At 55.5% G+C, this 25,610-nt stretch overlaps 13 protein-coding genes across 13 annotated transcripts; 9 read left to right on the top strand and 4 right to left on the bottom strand.

Annotated features, from left to right (window-relative positions):
- The first annotated feature begins 446 nt into the window (after window positions 1-446).
- On the top strand, window positions 447-2,126 carry BO95DRAFT_442215 (Zn(II)2Cys6 transcription factor). The gene has a single exon (XM_025586374.1). It carries the CDS (start codon window positions 576-578, stop codon window positions 1,830-1,832), a length of 1,257 nt encoding a protein of 418 aa, XP_025442863.1. The 5' UTR covers window positions 447-575; the 3' UTR covers window positions 1,833-2,126.
- A 694-nt stretch (window positions 2,127-2,820) lies between these two features.
- BO95DRAFT_361690 (nitroreductase family protein) lies at window positions 2,821-3,566 on the top strand (the record flags this gene model as incomplete). Its single annotated transcript, XM_025582536.1, has 3 exons — window positions 2,821-3,150; window positions 3,201-3,315; window positions 3,364-3,566. 3 exons carry the CDS (start codon window positions 2,821-2,823, stop codon window positions 3,564-3,566), a joined length of 648 nt encoding a protein of 215 aa, XP_025442862.1.
- Window positions 3,567-5,670: 2,104 nt separating this feature from the next.
- On the top strand, window positions 5,671-7,014 carry BO95DRAFT_513945 (uncharacterized protein; the record flags this gene model as incomplete). The annotated part of the gene is made up of 2 exons (XM_025591641.1): window positions 5,671-6,249; window positions 6,305-7,014. The coding sequence occupies exons 1-2, from the start codon at window positions 6,111-6,113 to the stop codon at window positions 7,012-7,014; spliced, it is 849 nt and encodes a 282-aa protein (XP_025442861.1). The 5' UTR covers window positions 5,671-6,110.
- A 262-nt stretch (window positions 7,015-7,276) lies between these two features.
- On the top strand, window positions 7,277-8,802 carry BO95DRAFT_442213 (Ldh family oxidoreductase). Its single transcript, XM_025586373.1, has one exon. The coding sequence runs from the start codon at window positions 7,366-7,368 to the stop codon at window positions 8,419-8,421; it is 1,056 nt and encodes a 351-aa protein (XP_025442860.1). The 5' UTR covers window positions 7,277-7,365; the 3' UTR covers window positions 8,422-8,802.
- A 1,135-nt stretch (window positions 8,803-9,937) lies between these two features.
- BO95DRAFT_442212 (uncharacterized protein) lies at window positions 9,938-10,414 on the top strand. Its single transcript, XM_025586372.1, has one exon. The coding sequence runs from the start codon at window positions 10,060-10,062 to the stop codon at window positions 10,252-10,254; it is 195 nt and encodes a 64-aa protein (XP_025442859.1). The 5' UTR covers window positions 9,938-10,059; the 3' UTR covers window positions 10,255-10,414.
- On the bottom strand, window positions 10,280-12,646 carry BO95DRAFT_495002 (putative rhamnogalacturonase). The gene is made up of 7 exons (XM_025590811.1): window positions 12,025-12,646; window positions 11,882-11,960; window positions 11,618-11,825; window positions 11,415-11,549; window positions 11,141-11,354; window positions 10,758-11,063; window positions 10,280-10,652 (listed from the first exon to the last, which is right to left on the bottom strand). The coding sequence occupies exons 1-7, from the start codon at window positions 12,455-12,457 to the stop codon at window positions 10,564-10,566; spliced, it is 1,464 nt and encodes a 487-aa protein (XP_025442858.1). The 5' UTR covers window positions 12,458-12,646; the 3' UTR covers window positions 10,280-10,563.
- Window positions 12,647-12,859: 213 nt separating this feature from the next.
- BO95DRAFT_431318 (TauD/TfdA dioxygenase family protein) lies at window positions 12,860-14,221 on the bottom strand (the record flags this gene model as incomplete). Its single annotated transcript, XM_025585001.1, has 4 exons — window positions 12,860-12,972; window positions 13,060-13,291; window positions 13,351-13,472; window positions 13,564-14,221. The coding sequence occupies 4 exons, from the start codon at window positions 14,219-14,221 to the stop codon at window positions 12,860-12,862; spliced, it is 1,125 nt and encodes a 374-aa protein (XP_025442857.1).
- A 786-nt stretch (window positions 14,222-15,007) lies between these two features.
- Window positions 15,008-16,885, bottom strand: BO95DRAFT_494992 (putative MFS transporter; the record flags this gene model as incomplete). The annotated part of the gene is made up of 1 exon (XM_025590810.1): window positions 15,008-16,885. The coding sequence occupies one exon, from the start codon at window positions 16,883-16,885 to the stop codon at window positions 15,155-15,157; it is 1,731 nt and encodes a 576-aa protein (XP_025442856.1). The 3' UTR covers window positions 15,008-15,154.
- A 1,629-nt stretch (window positions 16,886-18,514) lies between these two features.
- On the bottom strand, window positions 18,515-18,989 carry BO95DRAFT_412339 (Dabb family protein; the record flags this gene model as incomplete). Its single annotated transcript, XM_025584238.1, has 3 exons — window positions 18,515-18,696; window positions 18,758-18,868; window positions 18,924-18,989. 3 exons carry the CDS (start codon window positions 18,987-18,989, stop codon window positions 18,538-18,540), a joined length of 336 nt encoding a protein of 111 aa, XP_025442855.1. The 3' UTR covers window positions 18,515-18,537.
- A 629-nt stretch (window positions 18,990-19,618) lies between these two features.
- Window positions 19,619-20,580, top strand: BO95DRAFT_361610 (NAD(P)-dependent oxidoreductase; the record flags this gene model as incomplete). Its single annotated transcript, XM_025582531.1, has 2 exons — window positions 19,619-19,663; window positions 19,714-20,580. The coding sequence occupies 2 exons, from the start codon at window positions 19,619-19,621 to the stop codon at window positions 20,578-20,580; spliced, it is 912 nt and encodes a 303-aa protein (XP_025442854.1).
- Window positions 20,581-22,059: 1,479 nt separating this feature from the next.
- BO95DRAFT_442211 (uncharacterized protein) lies at window positions 22,060-22,744 on the top strand. The gene is made up of 2 exons (XM_025586371.1): window positions 22,060-22,292; window positions 22,430-22,744. Exons 1-2 carry the CDS (start codon window positions 22,151-22,153, stop codon window positions 22,582-22,584), a joined length of 297 nt encoding a protein of 98 aa, XP_025442853.1. The 5' UTR covers window positions 22,060-22,150; the 3' UTR covers window positions 22,585-22,744.
- A 284-nt stretch (window positions 22,745-23,028) lies between these two features.
- BO95DRAFT_463100 (uncharacterized protein) lies at window positions 23,029-23,652 on the top strand (the record flags this gene model as incomplete). Its single annotated transcript, XM_025588964.1, has 1 exon — window positions 23,029-23,652. One exon carries the CDS (start codon window positions 23,029-23,031, stop codon window positions 23,650-23,652), a length of 624 nt encoding a protein of 207 aa, XP_025442852.1.
- A 1,186-nt stretch (window positions 23,653-24,838) lies between these two features.
- BO95DRAFT_463099 (uncharacterized protein) lies at window positions 24,839-25,324 on the top strand (the record flags this gene model as incomplete). Its single annotated transcript, XM_025588963.1, has 1 exon — window positions 24,839-25,324. One exon carries the CDS (start codon window positions 24,839-24,841, stop codon window positions 25,322-25,324), a length of 486 nt encoding a protein of 161 aa, XP_025442851.1.
- Between the last annotated feature and the right edge of the window lie 286 nt (window positions 25,325-25,610).

The raw sequence follows: 25,610 nt of genomic DNA, 5'->3' as shown, positions 1-25,610 counted from the left end.
GTCGTGATGATATCCCTGCGAGCAGTAATGTCATTGGTTGGATTAGTCGAGCATGGCGCCGGGATCGGATCGGATCCCGGAACTCGATAAGATAAGAGTTCTGGGAGAACTGCACTAGTGCTTTGCAGGAAGTGCAGGGGATGCTTAGGGTGAGATGTCAACAGCGATGGCTCCTCCTGTTTCACCTCAGGCTTGCATGCATGGTCATGGATGTGAAACCATGGGCTAGGCAACCATGTGTGCCACCAGCAGTCTGCAAAGCTAAATGTGGCCGACCCAAGGGATGCACCCACGTGATGGGAGACACACCTTGGTGCCTGAGGCAATAACTCAGAGCCTTCTTCCCCCCAACTCGGTGAAAAGGAAACGAATACGATTCACGTACAGGGCTCCTGCGCCACTGCATGCATGCCTCGCCATGGACGAGTCAGGTTCAACACGAGTACGCTCTCGGCGATCGCACAATAAATCTCGCTTGGGATGTCAGAATTGCAAGCGAAGACGAGTGAAGGTGCGTTGTCTCTCCTGCTCTACGCTGTCGCCTCCTGGTGTGTCCACGAGAATTGGTCTACAAGATGGGCTTTGCTGCGATGCACTTGTTCGCTTGCTTCATCCCTCAAAGGCCGCTGGTGCGCGCAAGGGCTAAGTACTCACAGTGTGATGAGAAAAAGCCCGCGTGCGGTCCCTGTGTGCGCCACTCCATCGACTGCGACTTCATCCTCCCGTCCGCCGCTCCGTCCGCCTCAAGCACCACCACGCGGCAGTATCGCTTTCGGCGATCGAGGTACCAACATGCGACCCAGACAGAATCATCTACAGCATCCAGATCCGGCTCGGAGGCTCGGGGGTCGGGGCCGGTGTCGACCGGAACCCAATGTGACCTCGCCGCCAGCCAGCCGCCCGGCGGGATCTCGTTCGCGGATCTCAAACTGTATCACCACTACATGACCACTACTTACAAGACGCTGGCGGACGAGAAAGGGGACACGCATGGTGTCTGGTCCAACCACGTGCCACGCTGGGGGGTCTCCTTTCCCTCTATCCTGCATCTCATTCTCTCGCTGTCGGCGCTTCATCTGGCGGCCGAGAACCCCGACTCACGGGCCGAGTACCTCGCCCAGGCGGACGACCACTTCACCTTTGGGGTGCGGTCGGTAACCGCGGTGCTGGCGCTGCTGAACTCGGAGAATTGCCAGCTAATCTACATGTCAGCGGCGTTGATCTGCCTGGCCTACTTTGGCCGGGGGCCACGCATCGGCGAATACCTTGTGTTCAGTCAGAGCGGGCAGTCCGAGTGGCTGGTGTTGCTCCGCGGGGTGCGATCCATCCTGACCACCAACCACGAACGCATCTTCACGGGGGTGCTGACCCCGGTCCCCGACGACAGTATCAAGGAGGTCAGTCCGGCACTGCAGACGGAACTGGACCAGCATCTGTCGCAGATCCAGGCCCTGCGGTCCTGGATCGCGTCGCAGGTGAGTGATGTCGCCGTCTGCGAGGTCTATACAGCCTCAATCGAGGATTTGATGTCCATTCTCCGAGAAGCATACGCATTCCGCAGCGCCGGCAAGGACGGAATCCATCTGATGCATCTGGCTATGGGGTGGATCTATCGGGCGCGAGAGGAGATGATTGCGTTGTTAGAGGCGAGAGATCCGTATGCGCTGGTGGTGTATGCGCATTGGAGTATCATACTCCGGCATATGCAGTCGTGTTGGCTGATGAGGGGGTGGGATGAGCATGTCGTTGGGGGAGTCAGGGCGTTGTTGCCGGTGGAGTTGCAGGGATGGATCGAGTACCCGCTGAGTGTGGTTGCTGGTGGTGTTTCTTAGTGCTCTACATAGACAATTTGTTTTGGGTTCTTTTCTTCTTCTAAGGTCTCGTGGCCCGTGTCTCTTGACCATCGCGTCATTCGAGTATGCCCCGGTTCTATATCTGTCGCAGCACCTTGGTCACCTGGCACTGTTGCTATACCCGTTTTGTCCGGCCCATAGATACCCGTGACCCGACCCCGTCGGCTCTCGGATCCAATGAGGCGAATGCAACGGCGCCTCCATTTCTTCTGGCGGCCATCGACTGAGGGATTTTGTTATCAGATCCTCAATGTGATTATGCTGATTATGTGAAAAGTCGGTGGAGCTGACAAATTGTCAAGGGGTCGATCCGGACATTGAGGGTAGGAGATGGCGGAATCAGCAGTTAGTGCGACGGACTCGGATGTTTCCTGAGTCCGAGGCCTCCGTTGATTGGGTGCATCCGTCGGAGCTGCCACGGACATCCATCTCTGCCTCAGGCAGCAGCCATCGGCCTTCAAGTTTTTCCCTGAGTCTACCTAAACCAAGCCTGGTAGGCTGGCCACCATTGGATAATCTACAGATCCACAAATAACGATTCTATCGATTCCTATGCGCCAATTCACCTCCCTTCGATTCTGTCTGCACTTCCATGTGGGGAGATCGGATGTCTGGAAGTTTCCACCTGCGGGATCCTGCCCGAGTGTGGAGGGGTTGTCAGTCAGCGATGACCAAGGAAAAACCAATTCCAGCATGGGATGATTCCGCGATTTGATAAGCATTGAATAAGGTGGGGCTGGGGTGCATAATCCGTGGGATCAGGGGGGGCATTCCGGACAGGCACACAATTCTCGGCTGGAATTACGGCAGAAAACAACAGGATGTGGTGGCGGTCGCCCGGTTGATCGCCTATATAGTTGTGGAGGAGTCGTCGCTGCTCCCTCCATTTTCCCCTCAACACAATCAGCAATCACTCACAGCGCTCTTGATACCCTTCACTTTTTTTTAAACCCGATCAACCGCCACAATGACCGCCGCTGAGTTCAAGAACCCCGCCACCACCGCCATCCTGGAGGCGGCTAAGGCCCGCCGCTCCATCTACACCCTCAAGGCCGAGAGCCCCATCGCCGACGAGGCCATCGAGCAGCTCGTCCAGCAGGCCGTCCTCCACACCCCCAGCTCCTTCAACACCCAGACCGGCCGCATTGTGCTGCTGCTGAAGGAGGAGCACCAGAAGCTGTGGGACATCGCCATCAACGCCCTCGAGGGGCTGGTCGCCGCCGGCCAGGTCCCCAAGGAGACCTTTGAGAACCAGACCAAGCCCAAGCTGAACGCCTTCCGCAACGGCTACGGCACTGTACGCCTCCCCTAGGACCTTACTAGCTGTGTGCATCCTAACATTGTCAGGTCCTCTTCTTCGTCGACTACGACTCCCTGGCCCCCATCAAGGAGAAGTTCGCCATCTACGCCGACAACTTCAACCCCTGGGCGCTCGAGTCCAACGCCATGGCCCAGTACCTGAGTAGGTTACTCTGTATTCTTTCCTAGAGGGCCTCGCTAACCTCCATAGTCTGGACTGCCCTGGAATCCGAGGGCTTCGGCGCCAACCTCCAGCACTACAGCCCCCTGATCGACGAGCAGGTCGCCAAGCAGTGGAACCTCCCCGCCTCCTGGAAGCTCGATGCCCAGCTGGTCTTCGGTACCCCGACCGCCCCGGCCGGCGAGAAGGCCTTCGCGCCGCTGGAGGACCGCTTCAAGGTCTTCGGCAAGTAAACGGGCCGCGCAGCAGCTTGGTGTGATGGGCTATTTGAGCGGGCATTGCATTTGGATAGAGTTTGATACCTAGAATTGATTGCATTTTTTACTGGAATTCAACGGGCATGAGGTATATTGCTGGGAAATGGGTGGAGAGAACAGGTGATCACTAGGGATGTATGTTTGGGGCCAGCGGCGTGGTTTAGACCCACTACGCTCGCTGTAAGGCTGACTGGCCGTGATTAGCTTTGGAGGGTCCCTAATGGTTATCAGCAGTTAGTTATTTGTATACCGGGTTATACTCCTAGGGGACTATAATTCGCGGCGGATTGCTTGGCTTACAGCTAGACTCGGGGATCGCTCATGAGGCGAGAGTTGCAAGATAGGGTGATGGCTTAGCATAGACTTCAATCTGGGACAAATGCGATAAGATCTAGTTAGGTGAAGCTCGATCGCAAGACAAGTGCTTCTCCTTTCACCGAAACCAACTAAAATGCCTAGTTCATACCCCTCAGCAGCTTCAGTCTACGTGTCCACAGCACTATTGACATGAGTAGAACAAGAAAATATAGCCGTCTCCATGAACACTTTTATAAAGTACTCACTGAACCCTCATGACCTAACCTTGGCACTGTACTCGCCTCACCAGCTCACCCTCAAGCGCAATCACCAAGACCCAACACAAGACCCCTCGCCTCATCCCTCCACATCCACATCCACATCCACCTCCCTCCCCCTCCCCTCACCTCCCCACATCCCTCCACATACTCCATCCACCTTCCCCACATGCACAGTGACATAATACCACGCACAAGCAATGCATAAAACCATCCACTCAAACCCTCCTCCCACCCCCTCCGACAGCAATCACCACTACAGATACGGAGTACCATCCACTGAGCGTCAAACCATACCCTGCACCAAACAACTCTGGAGACATCCAGTCGAAGATAATGCGCCCGCCCACACCAACGCCCTGAACCCCACCCGCTAACCGCCCTGCATGGTTCAAGATACCATGTCCCGCGCTGACCACTGCATCCACCGTCGCCATTCATTGGAATACGCAATAAGCAGTGTAGATGCAATCATGGTCCGACAGGGAGATATCTTACCGTGTCGTCCGGGTTTATGGAGTAGAGTAGCGTGCTTGATATTGTATGGCCGTCTTCCTGGTGCGTCCACAGCGCCGCTGTGTGCTGTCAGGACGGGTGTGGAGTGGACCATCCCTGGTGAGTATCTCGGCCCTATGTACCATACCATACACCATTTTGTGAGTAGTAGCTGTAGCAGCAGTGTGGGATTGGATTAAGTGTGTAGATGGGATGTGGAGGGTATACATACGGATACGGATCCTGCGGTGAGGGAGGTTGTGCTGGGGTATTTCGTGATGAGGGATTGGGGATTGGGTTGCGATGGATGGGCTGGATGCGCTGGGCTCGGTTCGGGTAGTTAGCTGGGTGGCTTAGGGTGGGGGAGGGGGGAGTGTTCTAGGGCTTGTTGGGGGTATGTTTGGGGTTGATTATGGGTAGGTGCAGTGGTTGCTTGGGCGGGGTTGCTGGATTGTGTTAGGTGTGGACTTTTGATCGGGTTTTGATGGGGCTGGCTTGGGGCGTATTGGATCTTTTCTCTTGTCAGGGCTGATGGAAGAGGACCTGGGAAGGGGACACTCTTTCTTTGGTCACTTATTATTATGATCTGTAAGAAGCTTTGTTGAGGGATTGGAGGATTGGGTGTAGGGTTCGCACCGGCGGTCGGATTGACCACGATTAAGCATGAACGGGGGTTGATATGCGTGAGTGGATCTCTTGAGCAGTGGATAGAGGTGTTTTGTGGGTTATGTGATGTTGAGATATAATTTAGCTGGTCTGGCAGAGTGAAGGCTTCCTGTAGCGGGTGTAAGAGTATCTTCATATAGAAGCTAGATTGGTCCCCTTTATCTTACTATGTCAGCAAGTTCCGAGGTCAACGAAGTCATTTGCCTGGGCGGAAAGAAAACCCCTCATACCCAGCGGGAACCCCCGCGGGCCGCTGTCGGGGTCGGAAAGCTTAGTGGGAGGAGACTTAGTACTCCGCCAACTGGGCCCCGTGCGGCTGATTCCATCACAACACAACAACACAACAACCAGCCTGACAATCCGACTTATATATGCACCTGTTATCACACCGCATCAGCTATGTCTTCCCCTGGACTGCTTTTGTCATGCTTTGCAATCCACAGCTACCCGCAAGCAATAATCTGACACGATGCTGACGCTGACGAGCTTATCGCCTGCAGAAAAGCGGGTCGCACACGAGTCCATGGCGATCTGACCGGCAACCCGACGCCACGGAGTATACCTGAAGAAGTACAAGGCCAGTAGCAGCTGAGCTCGCTCGTATCGCTTCGTTTGCCCACGGTTGGGTGGCCATTTTAGCCGATGCTGCAGCAGAGGCTGAAATGGCAACTCATGCCGACCCGGGCTGAAGGCTCGCCACGCAGGACTTATAAAAGTCGCGAGGCTTTTCTCCCCAGGAAGCTCAAGGTGACCGCAAGAGAGTCAGAAAAAAGCCACCGCCACGATGAGGATTCTCTGCCTTCACGGATACGGTACCAACCCGGCCAGCATGAACCAGCAACTGGCGGGGTTGCGCCAGCACGCGCCCCCGGACTGGGAGTTCGTCTTCCTGCGCGGTCCGACCGAGTGCCATCCCGCCGTGGGCAAGTCACTCCTGCTGCCACTTTGATCCTCTCGACTAACCGTGAGTGATTGCAGGCCTAGCGAAGAGATTCCCCGGCCCGTTCAACTGCTACGCCCGGAGCATGTCCCCCGACCAGACCCGGGCCACCTACACGCTGCTCGACCACACGATCCGCACGCAGGGCCCCTTCGACGGGGTCCTGGGCTTCAGCCACGGAGCCGCCGTGGCCCTGTCGTATCTGCTGGAGGGCTTCGCGGCCGTCGGCGCCGCCCCCGCGGAGTACCCCTTCCGCTTCGCCGTCTTCTGCTCGTGCATCTTCGCCTGCTCCGCCGACCGCGCCTTTGTTGAGGAACTGTACCCCGAGCTGCGGCCGGAGGAGTGGAGCAAGGTCCGTTCGTGCGACTACGCGCAGCTGGACACGTTGCCGGACCGGCTGCGCACGGTCACAACGGCCATCAGTCGCCTGCTGGACTGCGTGCATCCGATCACCCGCGAGCCGCGCGGCTTCTTCCTGGATAAGCCCGTCCAGGAGACGCCGCTGCTGCTGTACCCTCCCGTCGTAGCGGCGAGGGTCCAGATCCCGACGCTGCATGTCTGGGGCCGGAACGAGCCGAAGGGGCTGCGGGACGCGTCGTCCTGGGCGATCCAGCTGTGTGAGAGCGGGCTGACAAGGTCGCTGGTGCATTCCTCTGGACATGATGTGCCGAGGTCGGCGCCGGAGTTGGAGGGGATTGTGTCGATGATGCAGGAGATGGGGGGGGAGAGGATCAGAGCTGTGCTGTAGATAGCTTCGGGACTGTGAGAGAGTATTATTTAGATACGAATAGATCTGTTATTGAATGCAGGGCTGGAATACTGAAAGGCAGTAGGTAGCACCAGTATCCATGATACCACAAGGCAGTGCCGATACCGTACCCATAGCCAATCAGAAGCCGCATAGCCCAGCGGAAGCCATCCGAGCTCGGACCCGTGACGGGATCCGCCCGCGCGGGGACGATCCGCCATTTCACTCGGTCCATTTCACTCGCAGCATTGAAATAAGTATCGTTCCAAGTACTGTACCTGTACTCAACCACAATTGAACACATACACCTACTCTACTCGACAGACCACACCCAAACCCAACCACCCCAAAATGACCGACCTCCACAAAATCCCCCACACCACCCTCGCCGCCTGCGTCCACCGCATCCTCACAGCCAACGGCGTCTCCGCCGCCGACGCGACCACCATCGCCGACTGCCTGATCGCCGCGGACCTGCGCGGGGTCGACACGCACGGCAGCAACCGGATCCCGAGCTACATGGCGCGGATCCGACAGGGGGTGCTCGACCCGGGCGCCGTGCCCACGCTGACGCAAACGACGCCCGTCGCCGCGCAGGTCGACGGCCACAACGCATTCGGGTTCGTGGCCGCGCACCTGGCCATGACGCGGGCGATCGCCATGGCCCAGGAGTTCGGGGTGGGGCTCGTCTCCGTCAAGCACAGCAACCACTTCGGCATGTCGGCGTGGCTGGTGCAGCAGGCCGTCGACGCCGGCCTGATGAGCCTGGTCTTCACCAACTCCTCGCCCGCCCTGCCCGCCTGGGGCGGCCGCGAGAAACTCCTCGGCGTGTCCCCGATCGCGTGCGGCGCGCCCGCCGGCGCCGCACCCCCCTTTATTCTGGATATGGCCCCGAGTGTCGCGGCGCGCGGCAAGATCTACAAGGCGCTCCGCCGCGGCGAGTCGATCCCCGAGAACTGGGCGCTCGATGCCGACGGCAACCGCACCACGGATCCGGCCAGGGCGCTGGACGGCGTCATGCTGCCCATGGGCGGGCCCAAGGGCTCCGCGCTCGCCATCATGATGGATGTCTTCTCCGGGGTCTTCTCGGGCAGTGCCTTCGCCGGGGATGTGACCGGTCCGTATGATCCGACCCGTGAGGCGGATGTGGGGCATTTTATCGTCGCTATCAAGCCGGATTTGTTTATGGGGTTGGAGGAGTTCAAGGCGCGCATGGATCATTTGTATCGGAGGGTCGTGGGGGGGCAGAAGATGCAGGGCGTGGACAGGATTTATTATCCTGGGGAGATTGAGTTGGAGATGCGCGAGAGGAGGTTAGCGGAGGGGATTCCGTTTGCGAAGGCGGAGATTGAGGCGTTGAATCGCGAGGCGGAGTTGGTCGGGGTCGAGGGGTTGACGGTGGAGTAAGTGGTAGTGGGCATGGTTTGGGTTGGTGGTAGAGAGAGTGCGAGAAGGGAATGGATTCTGGGGTGTGATTTGGATGGTTTCGGTTTGTGTTCAAGAGGAATTGCATTTCTTGTCTGCTCGCGATTGGAGGGTGCTTCAGCCTGTGACATGTTCTCCACACGCGACGACTCTGCTGTGTATATAATCAACAAACCCTTCACGATTGATTCGATGGTGCTGCTGTCGCTGTCGCATAGGGCGACTTCGCTGTCTGGTTCATTTGTTACCTCGGCACATGGCAAGGATTGACCCTCCTCTAGGTCCAGTGCCAGACCTGAACCCCCCACATCCTCCAGTTCGCTGTTGTGAGAGGTCTACAACGCAGGATTCGCATCGCACCTCCATGTACATGTATGAATGTCTACTCCGTTGATATATGTAATATCTGTGGATATACCGTGTCGATCAAACCCTAAAGTCCCCAATACACCAATCGCGCCTCGAGACGGAACACGCATTCGCGATGGGTTGAGCGATTTGACCCAAGTCATACAAAGAAAGTGTCTACAGGGTCGACGGTGAGGACACGGGGGCTAAAGGTCAAAGGTTCAGAAGATAGGTAGTCGACCTTCGGGAAGACTGCAACCCGAACAAGAAAATGCATGAGTTGGCCGTGTACGAGATCCATGTGATATTCGCCTGTAGGATGGGTTCATTCCACTAACTCGCATGTACACCTAAGTCAGCGCCATCTTGGCCATCTTTCAGGGTCGACGATCACCAGTCAATCGGTGGCCGGTGGCCCCGGGGCAGCAGGGATCGGACCGTCGGATCTTGGCGGTGTTCGGTGAGGTTCCGGGTCCCCCTGGGATTGAAGTCCCTATCGACCATGGGTTTACTGGAATAGTCAAGGGTTACATTTCTTGTTGAAGCCATCTGTATAGGATCACTCGAATGATGTTCTCTGAGGCGCTGACAAGATCGAGGATCCCAGTTGATTGATGTGTACGCGGAAGGTTTGGTGGATTCGGAGCCGGGGGGCACTGGGCCAGCTGATAAAGAAAGTTGGCGCAAGCCCTAACTCTGGGCTGACATCGGGTGGATCCTCTTCCTTGGGTCCAGGTGAACAGAATCAAAACAACGAAAGTTTGTGCTTGTAGGTGAATCGTTGTGCTTTCTTAACAAACCATCAGGTATTAACTTACACCCTCAACGATATCCCCAGCCACTGTACACTTGCCCTTGGATTAAGACTCTGGACCCTTTAGGCAGTGGCGCTCACTGCTGTCGATTGGAAAAGCGAGCGCGCAGCTCATTCGGTGGTTTTACCGATTCCAGACGGTGTTCTGAGGGGCTCTTCAAATTGCTCAGAAAAAGTGGGTCGATGTTTTCATTGATTCTAGGCCGAAGTTGCGGCGTGAAGCTAGATGAGGGACTACCTCAAGCTAGAGCACTGTAGTGAGACATACCATCCCACAATATCCGACGAATATTTAGGCAGCGAGTCTCCTCTCCAAGTCCGGCAACCCGAGCTGAAAACGTGTGTTAAGCAAATCCCAGGACACAGAAATCGTGTATCCCTATCCCTTTTGCATTCTATTCTATTCACTTCCAGCCAATTCTTCCACCCACACCGTCGCACTACCACTTTCTGAAACCATGGACTCCAGCACCCTCGTCGCCCGCCTCGCTGTCGTTGGAATCCTGATCTCCTCCCTCTGCTGGCTGTATGCAAACTCCCGAGGCGTCGCACCCGACGTGAAGCACCTTCTATGGTGTCACCTGAGCTTGGCTATTTACCCCGCGTTTGTCTACCGGTGGCCAGCAGCGCATCGACGGCCTGCGACTGCCTAGTGGCACGCTCAATAGTGACGGTGATAGAACATGAATACCTTATGTACTGCGGTTATGGAAGGACGGTGATGGAGAACGTGGATAAATAGTGCATTCGGTCATTCATGAGGCTATCTGAGGCACTGCCCGCGAGCCGACGCAGCGCGGCAGTGGACGGTTCAAGCAGGAGTCCTTCCGCTAGAAAGCAATCAATTCCAGCAGTTACAGACTGCAATCGCCCCCGGGACTCGTCAACGGATCACGAGGTGAATGCTCTACATAAATCTATGCTCCGAAGCCCGAACACTCCCGACCTCAACCCCCATCCCTCTAAAAGCTCCCCCAGTAGTGCAGATCATAATCCACCCCGCCAGGCCTCCACAGCGGCTTGGGCGTGTACACCGGAATCGGCGACGCAGCTGTTCAGGGGCGTCAGATTAGCCATCGTCCAACTCGACTACGTGCACTTCCAGCCCAAGGGGGACATCCTCAGACGAAGGGGAAAAAAGGGAGGGAACACTCACTCCCGTAGCCCGTGCTCGGCACCGCCCAGGTCGGCGACGCGGGGGCCGTCCACCCCGTCGGCGACGCCGTGATGGTGTACGTGCTCGTGTACGTGGTGGGGGTCGCCCCGGGCGCGAGGGACTTGATCCCGTCGTTTGCGCCGTAGGAATTGTCCCCCGTCCCGAAGACGTTGTTGATCTTGTTCACCACGGTGGTGCCGGTCTCGGTCCAGACGGTAAAATCCTCGATCGTGACGTTCGTGGCGTAGGTGAGGTCGTTGGCGATGAGGTAGAGCGGCGGGCGGACGGTGCCCTGCGCGACGGAGCCTGGTTGCGATTGGATCAGTATCCGGGATACGGGCCTGCCATTGGGGAAGGTTGTGCAGTGGGAGGTGGCGACGGACCGGAAAAGTTCTTGAAGACCAGGTTGCTCAGCGCCACCGCGCCCGTGTCCGGCTCGAAGGTGTTCTGCCAGTACTGGTTGACGCTCAGCCCGTACAGACTGGCCTTGGACCGGAAGTTCTCGAAGGTGACGTTGGTGACGTACCCGGAGCCCCCGGGGTAGGTCTTGATGAAGGCGATGTTGTTGCCTTGGATGATGCTGATGTTTTTGGCGACCTTCCGTTGTCATTTCGGTCAGTGTGTGATCAACCCACCGAGGAAATGCGGATGACATACAATGTTGGAGATCTCGGCAGAGACGTTCAAGCTGCCAATGGAGATCCCCGAGCCGGCCTGGTTGCAGACCAGGTTCTCGACCAGGGCGTGGTGGGACGGGCTCTTGACGGAGACGCATTCGTCGCGGTTGGTGACCTACCCATCATGAACATCCATCATCAGCAGGACGAGCTATGGGAACGGGGCCGGACAGCACAACAAACCTCGTTGTCATGGATCCAGTAGTTGGTACCGATAGCATCGATGCCGTCGTAACTGCCCAGGTTCGCCCCGCGGATCGTCAAGTGGTAGACCTCGACGTTCACGCCAAAGTCCAGCACGAAGTGGAACTTAGGGCTGTCGACCAGGATCAAGTCGTGAACGGTGGCATTGATAGCCGAGACGACGCGCACCAGACGGGGGCGATCGGTGCTGCAGTTGTTCATTAGCACCCGGATCTGCACCAATGACTGAAACAGTAGGCTCACTTGTTGAGATTCCGATAGATGTATCCCTGGCCCTGGATTGCACCGAGTCCGTTGGATGAGTAGAACTCGAAATCGACCGCTGCGTCGTGGGTCAGCACCTCACCAGGAAAGAAAGGATAGAACCGGGAGGGGGGAAGGCATACCATTCACAATTACAAGCACATCTAGCAGGAACTTCTGGTCACCCTCACCGTTGATGGTGGAATTGAGCACGTCCACGCCGGCATAGCCCTGGAGGATCAACGCACGTTCAATGGTCCAGTTGCCCCCGTAGGCGGCGGTGATCAGCCCATCCAGCTGGAACGCCCAGTTGGTCGCGTTGCTGAGCACGACCCCGCGCTCGATCAGGTAGTTCCCCTCGGGGACGATCAGTCGACTGCCCGGGTTGGGGAGCACGCACTCGGTGAAGGTGGTCTCGAGCGCGGTGGCGATGTCGGTGCTGTTGTCAGCGACGGCGCCGTAGTCAAGGATGCTGCACTCGTGGGTCTTGAGGGAGAGATCGGTGGTGGGACCCACGGGGCCGATCAGCTGGCCGGCTGCCAGGCCAGCGAGGACGAGGGAGGAGAGAAGAAGCATTGTGATGACGCTGGTGCTTGTCTGAGGGTAGAATTCCAGGGGCTCTGGACGCCTTTTTATACCTGAAGCGTGTCTTCAGGAACAGGGGCAGAGGAGCATGGCGAGGGACTGCAGAAGATTGACGTGATCATGGTTTAATTTAAACAATCCTGCAGCTATATTACCTACGGTGAAATGGTTGGACAAGGGGAAATGGTGCCTGCAGCTGGGGTGGTCTGCAGGTTTAAGCGAATGAGCTTTACCTGGACTATCTTGACCAAGAAATTTCTCGTTGGATATTACAGTACGTGAACTGATGTCAATGAGGTAAAAGCCATTGTATTTTTCGATTCTACCGATCACACCACCGACTAGACCCTGTGTACACAGCCCACGTATAAACTCTATTGCCGCTATTCACGATCACGCCTTGCCCTTCTCCTCTGCAAGCGCCTCCTTTCTGGTCCTGGACTTGGGATCGAAATACGGGGTCTCAGCCTGCGGCGCAACCCGCAGCCCATGCCGCAGATGGGGGACTATCAGTTGCGGAACATTAGCACTCTCGTCCACTCACCCATCTAAAAGATTCTCCACGCGATAGCAGCGATAGCAGGATGACTCACAGTAGTCGAAAATGCCCGTATGAAACGTGGCGCGATTGTCCCAGATGGCCACCGCGTTCTTGGTCCACTTCCAGCGCACCTGGAACTCGTACCCCTCCGCCACGGTGCGATAGAGGCTATCCAGGATGCCGTCGCCGATGCGCTTCTCCAGGCCGACGATCTCCTTGGTGAAGTTCTCGTTGACGTACAGCGTCTTCCAGCCGGTCACTGGATGCGTGCGGACGACGGGGTGCTGGCGTTGACCCACGAGTTAGCCATTGGACAGTACAGAATAAAGACCGAAACACTCACATTGGTCTCGATAGGGTCCCTCCGGAGACAGCCACTCGTCCGCAGGGCCTTTTCCGCCTGCTCCAGCCCGCTGTGCTTGGCCTCGAGCGTCTCCAGGAAGGCGCGCAGCTTGGGCGACAGAGCTGTCATGCTCGCCAGTTAGCATCTCCTCAGTCCGTCATCCCTGGACCTCTCCACCCACTTCCCACTTTATTGACAAGGAAGAAAACTCACATTCGTACAAAGCATACCCACTCGCCCAGATCGTATCGCCACCCGTCTCCTCCCCACCCGGCCCCGCCCTGGGGAGCGTATCCATCTTCAACATCGTCAACCCGGGCGGCTGCAGCTCGTAACTGACATCGGAATGCCAGATCTGATGGCTCCGGCCGTGGACCGCCGTCTCATCCTTGTGGATCGGGTGCACCCACGGCAGGTCCGGGATGATGCCGGCCATCTGGTGGATATGCAGCTCCCCGAAATACGCCCCGAAGGCGATCTGCTCGTGCACGTCCATGTTCTGATCCCGGAAGAAGACGACGCCGCGCTCCGCGACCAGCCGCGCCAGGTCGTTCTTCTGCACATCCGTTAGCTGCGTGAGCTGGAGGCCGGTGACTTCCGTCCCGATCTCCGGGGTTAGGTGGATGATCTCCGTCGCGGCGGAGAGGAGGGCCTGCTTGTTCGGGGAGGAGGAGAGGCCGCGGTCGGTGAAGGGTTGGATGCTCAGATTGGGGAGCTTGAAGGGGGTGTAGTTGGGGTACTGCAGGCCGGCGGCGCGCACCGAGTCCAGCGGCGAGACCCCGCGCGGAGTGCGGTATTCCGGGTGTGGCAGGTTAGGGGGTCGCGGGGGGAGGACCAGGTCTTTCTGCTCGGAAGGTTGGATGGAACCCATTTTGGTCGGTGGTTTTAGAGAGCCTGGAAAGAAATGGAGGGGTAGATCGCCAAGTGCGAGGGGGAAAAGTTCAGATAGCTACGGCTGGGCTGTTTGTTGCTGACGGCATCACTTAGGGCTTTATAGGTGGGAAAAGACGTGATCGAGGGGCAGTCGGTGGTCATCTTCCCGGGGTTCGGCATCGTGCAGTTAATCTAAAGTACACCATAGTGCTTATTGAATGGGTCAGGCAATTCGCAGTAATAGCCGAGATGCTAAGCAGGGGTCCAGGAAATGGGGTCCTGTTGGTGGACTTATCTCCGTCACGTCATTCGGCCTCCGTGTGAGGCTATACTTGCAATCTACTGGTACTGTATCTACTAGCTGATAACAATAGCAATATACTACCGTTCCCTTTCGGCCCAAACCGACTTGGCGCGGCCTGTGAATCATGAGGCAAACCAGAGCGTGACCGAGCATGAGAAGAATCGAAAGATCCCTTCTATCAAACCGAGGCGGAAGGGCAGAGTTCTTAATATGCCTGCGTAAATGATGGTTGAACTGTCATCGCGCTGCCAAAGCTAATCCTCTTGCAATCTAAATTGGCCAGCAACATTTTGAAGGACATCACTTGGAGTGGCTTTGGATTAGGAGGATGATGAAAGATGAACAGATGAGAGAGAATAAAACTGTTGGCCCAATCACTGACCTTCCCACTATACTATAAACATTAAGATAACCCGAGGCAGCAAAGCTAGGTCCTAAGCTGGTGACATAACTAGAACACGCTCAGAGCAATCTCAAGGACAGGCAATCATCTATCTTCGGCCTTATTCCTCTGGCCTGTACGTTTCCTACAATAATCCAACCCTCCTTCCACCACTGAAAACACCCAATACGCACACCACACCACCCAAACAACCTCCGACCACTTCCGGATCCCACACTCCTTCCCTAGCTATCGAAGAAAAAGTCCAATCGCTTATTCCCCTCGTCCTTCGTATTCTCCAGGTAATCTGCCTTCTGCTCGTCCGTCATCGCCGCCCATTTGTCTTGCTTCCACTGGTTGCGCTTGGCGTAGTACACCTTCGCCAACACGTACACGGCAATCGTCGCGATGTTGATGGCGATGAGCTGGCCGTCGCCCCGGTGGTAGTACGGCTTATCGTCGTCGCGATAGATGTTCGACGAGGCGATGCCGGACAGCTGGATGGTGATGTTGTACAGGGCGGCGCTGACGGCGCGGGTGCGCACGGCGTTGCTGAGGCGCGAGCACCAGCCGACATGGGCCGCGTGGGGCGAGGGCCAGCCCAGCAGCACGAAGGTGACGGCGTAGAGGCCCCAGTGGGACAGCACGCTGGCGCTGCGGTACAGCACGATGAGCAGCGGCAGCGACCAGAGCTGGGTCAGGATGCCCACGTAGCAGATCTGGTGCCAGCGCTCGGAGAGCTCCGTCACCAGCAGGAGATTGATCGCCGAGAAGACGGTGACCGGGATGCCGAGCAGCGTGGTGTGGAAGGTCGAGAAGCCGATCGCCTTGAGCGACAGGCTGAGGTAGGACTTGGGCGGCGAGGTCGGGATCTCGAACAAGATCCCGATCACGTAGATCGGCCACAGGTCGTAGTCCTTCAGACTCTTCCACAGCATCCCCAGCGTCAGCGCCTCGCGGTTGTGCATGTCCCCCTTGGACGGGTCGTCGCGCAGCACCCGGTTCACGATGATCTTCTCCTCGCGCTCCGTGAAGTACCCGCGCGGGTTCCACCAGGTCTGGGTCTGTGTGGGGCCCGGGACGAGGAAGAGGAAGCTGAGGAAGCCGATCACGATACTGATCAGGGCCTCGATCAGGAACAGCCACCGCCAGCCCTCGCGGCCGTCGACGCCGCGCATGTGCAGGACGCCGTAGGCGATGAACGAGGCGATCACGCCGGAGATGGAGTCGACGAACCAGAAGAACGCCAGGCGGATCGGCATCTCCCGCTTCGTGTAGAAGTACGACAAGTAGAGGATGGCGTCCGGGATGAATCCGCCCATGAACAGGCCGATGAAGAAGCGGCAGGCGAAGAAGCCCGCTCGGTTGTGCATGAAGAACTGTCCGCCCGAGGCCAAACTCCAGAGGATGATCTGCACGGGGATCCAGCGGTCGGGCCCCAGTCGCTTGCCGATCATCTGGGACGGGATCTCCGCGATCAGGAAGCCGATGCGATACATGTTCTGGGCGTTGTTGTAGTCGTTGGTGTTGATGCCGAGGTCGGGGAGGAGGTTGTCCGCCGAGGCATTGCTCAGGTTCCCGCGATCCAGGTTCAGTCCGAAGAACATGACGAAGATCCAGAGGAGAATTGTCAGGTCGGTCTTGCGCCGCACGGCTCGCTCCTCGCGATAGGTCCATCGCTCCGACGGGTCGAATCGATGCAAGTTCTCGTAGTCCGCATGGGGCTGGTAGAAACGGGCCAGGTTCGAGTCATCGAAGACGCTCCGCGTGGTCGCGACGGCATCCAGATCGATCGTCTTCTTCTTGCGGGCTGAGAAGAAGGCAAAGAGCGACCGGGATTGAGGCTCATCGTCGGGCTCGGCCAGCGACGATGACTTGTCCTTGGTGTCTCCGGCCGGGCTGTCGATGCTGGTGGCCTGGACATCCTCCAAAGGATGTTTACCATCCAGGGCCGATGTCTGATGGGAGATCGACATTCTTGCTTAGCGATGCTGTGATGTCCAGCTAGCTCTCTAAACCAAGGAGACGCACCTGGAATTCGACTTATCGTGGCGACGGTGCGCTTCATATACTCCACTTTGGCATGTGCAAGGGTGGCAGTATGCGCACTGAAGGTGCACACGAGCGTATGCATGCGTGCTTCAAGGAAGCGATGGTGCAAGAGCGTGGTGTCCAGCTCTTGTACAAGTCCACCCTAGTGGCTTTGAAGTGAATGGCGAATTGTAGGACCGTCTAATCTGTCAGATATGATAGCAATCTAGCAAGCCAATCATCTCGTGTGGTAATTAACCGCGACTCGATTAATAGTCTAAGGTCCAGCTCACGGCTGTTCGCCTCGGAAATGTGCTTGGGGACTTGCCCAGCATGCTAAGGCGAAGAGGACAACGCTAACTCGCTAACAAGAGATCAGAAGCCGCTCGGATGACAGGCTAGGTGACAGAAGTGATAAATGAAAAAGTTAGCTGGATGGATGGCAGGGGAGGAGCAGGAGCAGGAGGAAGAGGAGTGCGGGATGTTGTCATGTCAGGGTTGGCTTGCACCATTTGTTGCCGGATTGTGTTATCGCCTTCCACCTCCATTCGAAGAACACCAGCCAGACACCACCACACAAGCCCAGATGATAGTTCATCAGTGCCTCACCGAGATTCATCTATTTTCCTGTCTCTGATTCATGGAATATTATGATCCATCCAGTTCATCGAACTGTATTGAGGCTCCATAGTATTAGCGAGGATGGTGCGAGAAGTCCAGCATCCTTGTAGCTTTACAGGATTAATCACGCCTTCGCTGCAGGATGCTGCGGGGCAAGTAGACTTCTACATCAAAGATACATTTCTTGCGGTGAGTAGGGTGAGTCACAAACAAGTAGACTGGTACCTTGAATTGAAAATGAGGATACTTACCACTAGGTGTCTGAATCTCGAGCCATTCACATGCTTGGTAAACACAAAGCACCACTAACAGGTATGGGCATGTAAGCTATAAGCAGAATAATAACAAAAAGCCTACCTAGTCATATAGATAGTGGTGTTGTTCATTTTCTCGATGGGAAAAAAAGAGAACGCTCAAGCAACCCCCCACCAATTCCCATCACATAAATATAAGCATGTATATAGAGCCAGGACATAGGGCTGACAGCCGTGTTAAGACAGCTCCGATTCGACTCCGGATTGGATTAGGGCATTCAGGGATCTGTTCCTGGGCTGGATCTGTCAGCTACTGTACAACATCGGCACTAAGATCCTACTCATACATACTGAATAGCCCATGCATGTCAAGGGACACCCGTCCTACATGCAACCCACTCGGGCGAAACCAATAGAATCCAGGGTGCCCCAACTTCCACGTGGCAGACAGGCCGACAATGTTTCAACTCCTAGTACGGTTTTTCGAGATCCCCAGCATGGGCAAATAACCTTGGATTACCGGATCAGACCCAGATCACAAGCTTCATTTTTGAAAGCAAAGGCAGCCGACACCAATTAAACAAAAGTAAGATCGCTCTATATTCAGGTGATTCTAGACCGGACTAACTCGTCTTTGAGTACCGAGATTTGAGAGGATGTTAACGCAGCCAGCGCATTGCCTATCCCAGCCGCATAGTACCGTGTACCATGATATCAGCACATTAAATCAGCTGCCCGTCAACAAAGTCCACTACCTGCACCCGCTCCAGATACTGCAAGACATCCTTCACCAGGGCAATGTGCACCGGATCCGTCTTGGCGAAGTAATCGCGATCGCTGGCGTTCTCGAACACGGAGACGAACGCATGGCTGATGCCATTCTGCCAGCCAAAGGTCAGCTGCTATAGGTCACCACACCAAATACACCACTGGGCACCTTACCTGCAACCCCTCGATGGAGACATCCACACCGCCCTTCATGCTGACGATGTACGGCTTGCCGGTCTCGGGATGAATGCAGGAGTCTTTAAGACCCTTGATCCGACTAGCGACCTGGAAGCAATTGTCAGCCGGCATTCCCGCTTTGCCGCCAGCTCCAACAACGCACATTCTCTTGGATGTCCGAACCAACATCGGGCTTGAATTGAAGCAAAACAATGTGAGAGATCTGCATGATGCCTAATGTTCCTTTGCAAAGCAAGCTTTACTCGACAACCGACTGGGAGAGACGAAACTGTGTCTTATACGACACCCTTAGCAGTGTTGCTTAGAAATCCGTTCCGCAACCTACATCATGACCCAACTCATCAGACCCATCCGAACCAGCAAGTTAGAAGATTCTAGCGGGATCGGCAGGAGAGTTTGAGAGCCTGTTTGAGGCAGCCCTGGAAAATCGGATCGTCCTGAAACGGATTAGTTTCCACCATGCCACAGATTCTGCAGCGGAATCTAATCCCGAAGCGGTTAGGTCCCCGCAGTTTGTTCTTGCTTGGCAGGGTCCGCCCAGTTGGTAAGCTATAGTATAGGCCCGGGTACACGGGGGAGTACCCTAGTGGTATACTCGATGGTAGGATTACTTTGCGGCATATCTCTTTCTACCTTCTTGGTAAGCGTGGGCTAATTCTTAATCCAGGTGTCGCCTCAATTGCCTCGAAAAGCTATAAGAACACCGGAAAGATCCAAGCATATTCCCATCATCATCACCATCATCATCAGCAGTTTCCTCACCACAACTGCCTTATCTTTCACCTCTTTCACTTCCTTCCCAACAAATCTTCACATATCAATATATCAACCTTCACAATGTCTCCTCGTCTAGCATGGATCGGCCTCGGCAACATGGGTCGAGTACGTCACTCCTAATATATACCAAAAAGCCTCAAACTAACCTAACGCAGGGAATGGCCTCCAACCTCGCCGCTAAGGGCCCCCAAACCACCCCCCTGATCATCTACAACCGCACCGCCGCGCGGGCCGAAGCCTTCGTCAAGGCCACCCCCAACACCACCGTCTCCACCTCCCTCGCCGACACCGTCACCAAGGCGGACATCATCTTCACCTGCGTCAGCGACGACGCCGCCATCACCTCCCTGGTCACCTCCGCCCTGGCCACCGACGTCAAGAACAAACTCTTCGTCGACTGCTCCACCGTGCACCCGGACACGACCGCCAGCGTGCACCAGCAGCTCACCGCCGCGGGCGCGCGCTTCGTCGCGAGCCCCGTCTTCGGCGCGCCCGCCATGGCCGCCGCCGGCCAGGTCATCTGCGTGCTGGCCGGTGCGCCCGCGGACGTCGAGGCCGTCAAGCCCTACACGACCGGGGTGATCGCTAAGTCGTTCCTGGACTTCTCGGGTAGCGCGCCCGCCAAGGCCTCGCAGCTGAAGGTGCTGGGCAACACCTTCGTCATCGGCATGGTCGAGTCCATCGCCGAGGGGCTGGTCGTCGCCGAGAAGACCGGCCTGGGCACCGACGCGCTCATGCAGTTCTTCGAGAACGTGTTCCCTGGCCCCTACGTCGCGTACGCCAACCGCATGCGCACGGGCGACTACTACAAGCGTGAGGAGCCGCTGTTCGGCATCGACTTGGTCCGCAAGGACGCCAGACACGCCTTGCATATGGCCCGTACCGCGGGCGCCACGATGCGGGGCGTCGAGTTGGCCGATAAGTACATGGAGAAGGTGCAGGAGAAGCAGGGCGAGAAGGGCGACTTGGCGGGTATCTATGGCGCCGTCAGACAGGAGGGTGGCTTGGAGTTTGAGAACTAGGTTCTCGGTCGTGCTTGGATGATTCCTGTTTGGACTGCTGCGTTATATGTCTAGCCTAAATAATACTTTTGAATTTCCTGGATGATAAATATTTCCTTGTCGAGGGAAAGGCAAGTTACTTAACTCATGGTTTGCCACCCTCGTATCGCCGCCCACTTGGTGCTCCAGCCACTGAGGCCTCTACGAGCTCAAGAGGAAGTCTTGCACTTTTGCACAGCGGTAGTGGGGAATGGGGAAATCCTAAACTGCCGACCCCGTGGCATCCATTGCATATTGCTACCGCCGACGCGATCGCTCGGTCTACTGTTGTGGAATCTGCCGGATTGGGAGCTCTTGACGAAGCCGTGCTTGAATCGATCTCGACATATTCTGCAACCACTATGTAGAAATCGGCCTATCCATTGGAGTAGAGTATTTGTATCCGAAAGTACGACTACAGGGATTAAAGAAAGTGACGCAGGAGTAAAGAAGGGAGGTATACATACCAAGCGAGCGAAGGCGGCGGGATGACAACCCTATGTCTGGATATGCCGCGTTTGAATTAACCTAACCCCGTGGCCCGATGGAGTTAATGATTAAGATTGTATGCTAATATTAATTATCCAATAAGCCAGAAAATGAGAGACAGCATGAGGAAAGAAAGACAGACCCCCTCCAGGCCGGGAGGCAGTCCGACTGGCGTACCAGTATGCATAGCGCAAACCTAGGCGTAAGCATGGGGAGTAAGATTGAAGACTCAGGTGACCCGGCCCCATAGTTGTGCCAGTGAAGACTCCCTCACCAAGTTAAATGTTTTATCCAAGATTAGTCTCGTGAACGAGCAGGATACCTCTCGTCAGTAGGGTCTACATGAATGGTCTATAGCATTTTGATTTTGGAGTGGTCTTGAGAACATAAGAGAGCACACCAGCACTCCAGATATGGCGAAGTTTCTGCTAGTTCAGTACTGAAGGAAGGGACTAACCCGCCAGTCACAACTTTGAAATTTTCTCAAGAAGCACGTCCTACAGTTACTTGGAACAATTACAAATGTCGAGACCGAAGACCTCTGGGCATGACCATCTCGTGACGAATAAGCTTTGGAATTGCACCCCTCCTCAGTTCCAAGCCTCAAGCCACACCCGCAGATCGAGTCGGATCATCCGCGTGCCACTGGACGCCTTAGCCCGCCTAAATGCCCGAGCTTCCAGGATCGATCCAACCAGCTGGTCAGGTTGGCTGCATCGGCATACGATCCGTGCTATTTTTGGGACTATGCCATGCAGGTCTTAAACTCAACCCCGAGACTGCCACCATTCGGTGCGAGATTGCTTACTGTTGTACAACGTCAGGTTTCTGAGCTCACAGCTGAGGCCTAAATATAGTGTCTACGTCTGAGACCTTTTCACTAATCACGGTAGAGGAACCTCGGTGATGGTCGAGAAAGTGCTATATAAACATGATCCTGCTCGGATCATACCCCGTCCTCATTCCCAACAACTCAGTAAACCCGCAACAGACACCATAAAACATCTCACTCTCAGCGCATCCTTGGGAATCTTTTTTAAAGAGTCCATTCTCAACCACCAGAATGAGAACCGCTTTCCTCTCCGCCCTCTCCCTCCTCACCCTCAGCGCCGCAGCCTTCAATGTCTCCGTCACCTTCCACGGCGCAACCGAGGACGAGTCTTACTCCCTCCTCTTTCCTACAGACACCACTGCTGTGCAGATCGGTACGTGCTTCCTGTCTCTGTTTCAGATGTTTCCATTTGCGTCGTTCACTTGCCTGTTATCGTTCACTTGCCTGTTGCCGTTCACTCCTCTTTTGGGTTTGGAAAACAGGATCACTGATAAAACTCGACCCGTGCAGACAACCCCATGATCGTGTACAGCATCTCCTCCCCGGGCGGCGGCTTCTGCACCTTTGTGGGGGTGGAGGGCGAGGATGTGGTAATATTTGCCGAGGACGAGGAGGCTTTGACGACTCCGCAGGCGATGAAGTGGGGTAGTTGTGATAACAACTGAGAGCTAGCTGAACAGAGCCAGAACCGCCAGACGGTGCTTTTTTTCCCAGATGACAGATGCAGGAATGGGTTGGTTGTTATAGGCCCTCTTGATTGTACAAGTCGTGGAGCGAGGATGAGAATTCACACTCCTTTGATACAAACACTTTATAGTAGCCAAGAGACAAAGCCCTTTGTTGCCTGATGAGACTTTCCAGATTTGCTTATTCGCCTGCAATCCTGCAACACTATGAGTTCTCGATCAAAGATAAAGAGTTCAGGGTACAACGCCTCAAAACCCTGCAAACCGATAGCTTCAACCCTAAACCCGGCTGGTTTATAAACAGCCCCTGTGCTATTTCTCTCCACTACCGTGAGTTTCCCCGATCATCCTTCACACGGTAGACCCAAATCACCCCATCCCTCACAAGAGAAACACATCGAACACCTGCTGACTATTATCACAATGGGTCAAGTACAGACCACAGCCACAGCCGAAACCGGAGCAGAAACCTGGCAGACCGAGTTCGAAGGCCACGCGATCACCGTGCACACAAACACCGTCCTCACAAAGGGTCACAGCACGGGGAACGGCAACCCGACGATTCACGTCACCGGGGACGGGACCGTGCACATCAACGTGAACGTGAACGGGGTCGTAATCCCAGGCCCCAAGGTCCTCCGCTTTGAGCTGCCTCCCGCTCTCGCCGACCCGTTGAGGTTCCGGCGCGCTTCCTGCAGCACGAGTGGCGCACGCAGCGGCAGAACCACCCCCACACCTATCAGCCGGAGATGCTCTTCGCGGGCATCGCGACGTGCCCCCAGCGCCAACGCGCTTCTTCTTTACGAGGCCTCGCCGGCCCACCACGGCCCCCCGCTGCTCTGGACGTCCCCGACCGGCCAGACCGAGTTCCCGGCCCCTTCGGCGGCGGATGGGTTCTCCTTCGTGCGGGACATCTTGACGTTCAGAATGGATCTCCTCTCCAAGCAGGGGGGGCCGGAGGCGGATGCGGCGGCCAAGTGGGACGACGGTCTCGGCCAGGACCTCTTCGACTTAGTGGAGAGGCTGACAGATCGGTTTCTGGGTTGACATGCCGGCTAGGTTGGCAGGGGGTGGTCTCCGTCGTCGGGGCTGCAGGGTAGCTGGCTGAGCTCGTTGTGCTCCTTTTCCTTTTTCTACTCTTGTTGGTGTAAGAGGTTATCTTCAACCAGTTAACAAGTCAATTCAAAATCGATCAATACAGAATCCCGCGATCTTAAATAATTTTTCCTTCTTCTCGTTGCGTTCCAAAACCAGGATTAGTGATAACATCAAGTTATACAAGTAATCTTAAATTTAACATACAGTATCTTCTCTTCATATAGCGGCTTCTATGCTTTTGTAGATGTAAAGGGCAAGAATATAGTTATGGTTGAAATAAAATAAGGTTAATAAATCCGCAGGAATAAGCTAATACCGAGTCTTGGACGATTAGTCGAGTTCTGCTATTGTTCACCTAGCCGGCAGCGTGAGTGGGGAGCAGAGGAAATGTGGATAGGAAGCTGAGTTGATTCTAGCGGTGTTTATTTTGAGGGATACTGGAATTTCTTTTGGTCCTGAAGAAGTTCGATATCCACACTCTGTGTTGATACTACCGCATTCAGCTAGTCAGAAATATAATGTATCAAATTGCTGTCGCTTAAGGAAGAAATGGACGCTCCCGAAACCTCCTTCCTATCAAGAAGAAAGCACAACAGATCATCGGCCCTACAGGACTGAACAAAGCCCAATATATCCTTTCACGCTCTCGGACGGATTACCAGAGCTAGGACCGCTAGACTGGGATCTCTTACTTGGTAACAGATAGAGGCATAGGTTAATTGCCATCAGTTCCTCATTATACATTAAGCGGGTATCGTCAATCCACAGTACTCTGATCCAAATACTTGACGGTAGCACCAAGATAAAGCGCTTTGTTGTCCGATATACTGAAATCTTCATATCTCTGACAGTCTTTGTTTCTATCAACCTCTTATCATGAAATCTTCCCGCTATCATTCTTTCTCTGTATGCCCTCAATAAACTCAGTCCTTTATCCTATTTACGCAATCGAAGATCTACACCCCCAAGCTGGCAAAGAGGGTGACTTCTGCTGGCTTATAAATACCTCGTTTCCCTCCCTTCTGCACTGACTACTTTTTGTGATCATCCCTTGCACTGCAACTCCAAGCATTCACCCTCACCCGGAAAACACAAGCCAAAAGCTTTAGCCGAGACACACCCACACCCACACAAAATGGATCTAGCAGCACTCGCCGCCGGCGTCGGAGTCGAGACGTGGCAGACGGAATTTGAAGGCCACACAATCTCGATCCACACGGCCAAGGACACTCTGACGGCCGCCCGCGGTCTCCAGACCAGCCAGGCCGCCCCGGGGACCCGACGCAAGCTACCCCCAATCCTCAGCTTCAACGTTCCCGCCGATCTGGCCGACGGCGATCCATGGGGCTTCGCGGCGCGCTTCCTCCAGCACGAGTGGCGCACTCAGCGGCAGAACCACACGTACCCGCCGGAGCCGATCCTCGCGGGCGTGGCGACGTTCGACCCGCTGCAAAAGGCGCGGTTCTTCCACGAAGCGTCGCCCGACCCTCAGGATCCGCCAGTGCTCTGGACCGGGAGGAATGGCCAGACGGAGTTCCCGACGGCTTCTTCGCCGGCGGATGTCGCGTTCGTGCAGATTATCCTGGATTTCATGATGGATCTGCTCTCCGAGAATCGCTAGGGGAGTGATGACCACCACACCTGGACGTGATGGCAATCCTCAAAGATCCCACCTCTATTCCATCATGAGGTGGGATGCACGCTGGGGAACGGGTTACAGTACCCCTCGCTGCAATTGTGGCTAGCTATCCGTACTTTATTTCTTATACTCGGCAGTGGAAGAGATTATCTTCTCTTACTTCCTGAGAAGAAAGATTTGAATGAAAAAAGAAGAATTGAACAATAGCAATCATAAGAATTATTATGCATCAAACATGCTTCACGTACACGACTGAGCGTCCAGCTGA

This window comes from Aspergillus brunneoviolaceus (genome assembly GCF_003184695.1).
Source record: "Aspergillus brunneoviolaceus CBS 621.78 unplaced genomic scaffold BO95scaffold_29, whole genome shotgun sequence".
Lineage (NCBI taxonomy): Eukaryota > Fungi > Ascomycota > Eurotiomycetes > Eurotiales > Aspergillaceae > Aspergillus > Aspergillus brunneoviolaceus.
Note: the sequence above shows the minus strand (reverse complement) of the source record. Positions and strands in the feature narration are given on the sequence as shown.

Excerpts from the sequence above, each read along its gene's own strand:
- BO95DRAFT_442215 (XM_025586374.1), top strand. The coding sequence starts at position 576 with ATGGGCTTTGCTGCGATGCACTTGTTCGCTTGCTTCATCCCTCAAAGG.
- BO95DRAFT_495002 (XM_025590811.1), bottom strand. The coding sequence starts at position 12,457 with ATGCTTCTTCTCTCCTCCCTCGTCCTCGCTGGCCTGGCAGCCGGCCAG. Across the intron at positions 11,826-11,881 it reads ATCTATCGGAATCTCAACAA|CACCGATCGCCCCCGTCTGG; the intron begins GTGAGCCTACTG and ends GAACAACTGCAG. Across the intron at positions 11,064-11,140 it reads GGTCTTCAAGAACTTTTCCG|GCTCCGTCGCGCAGGGCACC; the intron begins GTCCGTCGCCAC and ends AATCGCAACCAG.
- BO95DRAFT_442213 (XM_025586373.1), top strand. The coding sequence starts at position 7,366 with ATGACCGACCTCCACAAAATCCCCCACACCACCCTCGCCGCCTGCGTC.
- BO95DRAFT_442212 (XM_025586372.1), top strand. The coding sequence starts at position 10,060 with ATGGACTCCAGCACCCTCGTCGCCCGCCTCGCTGTCGTTGGAATCCTG.
- BO95DRAFT_442211 (XM_025586371.1), top strand. The coding sequence starts at position 22,151 with ATGAGAACCGCTTTCCTCTCCGCCCTCTCCCTCCTCACCCTCAGCGCC. Across the intron at positions 22,293-22,429 it reads CACCACTGCTGTGCAGATCG|ACAACCCCATGATCGTGTAC; the intron begins GTACGTGCTTCC and ends CGACCCGTGCAG.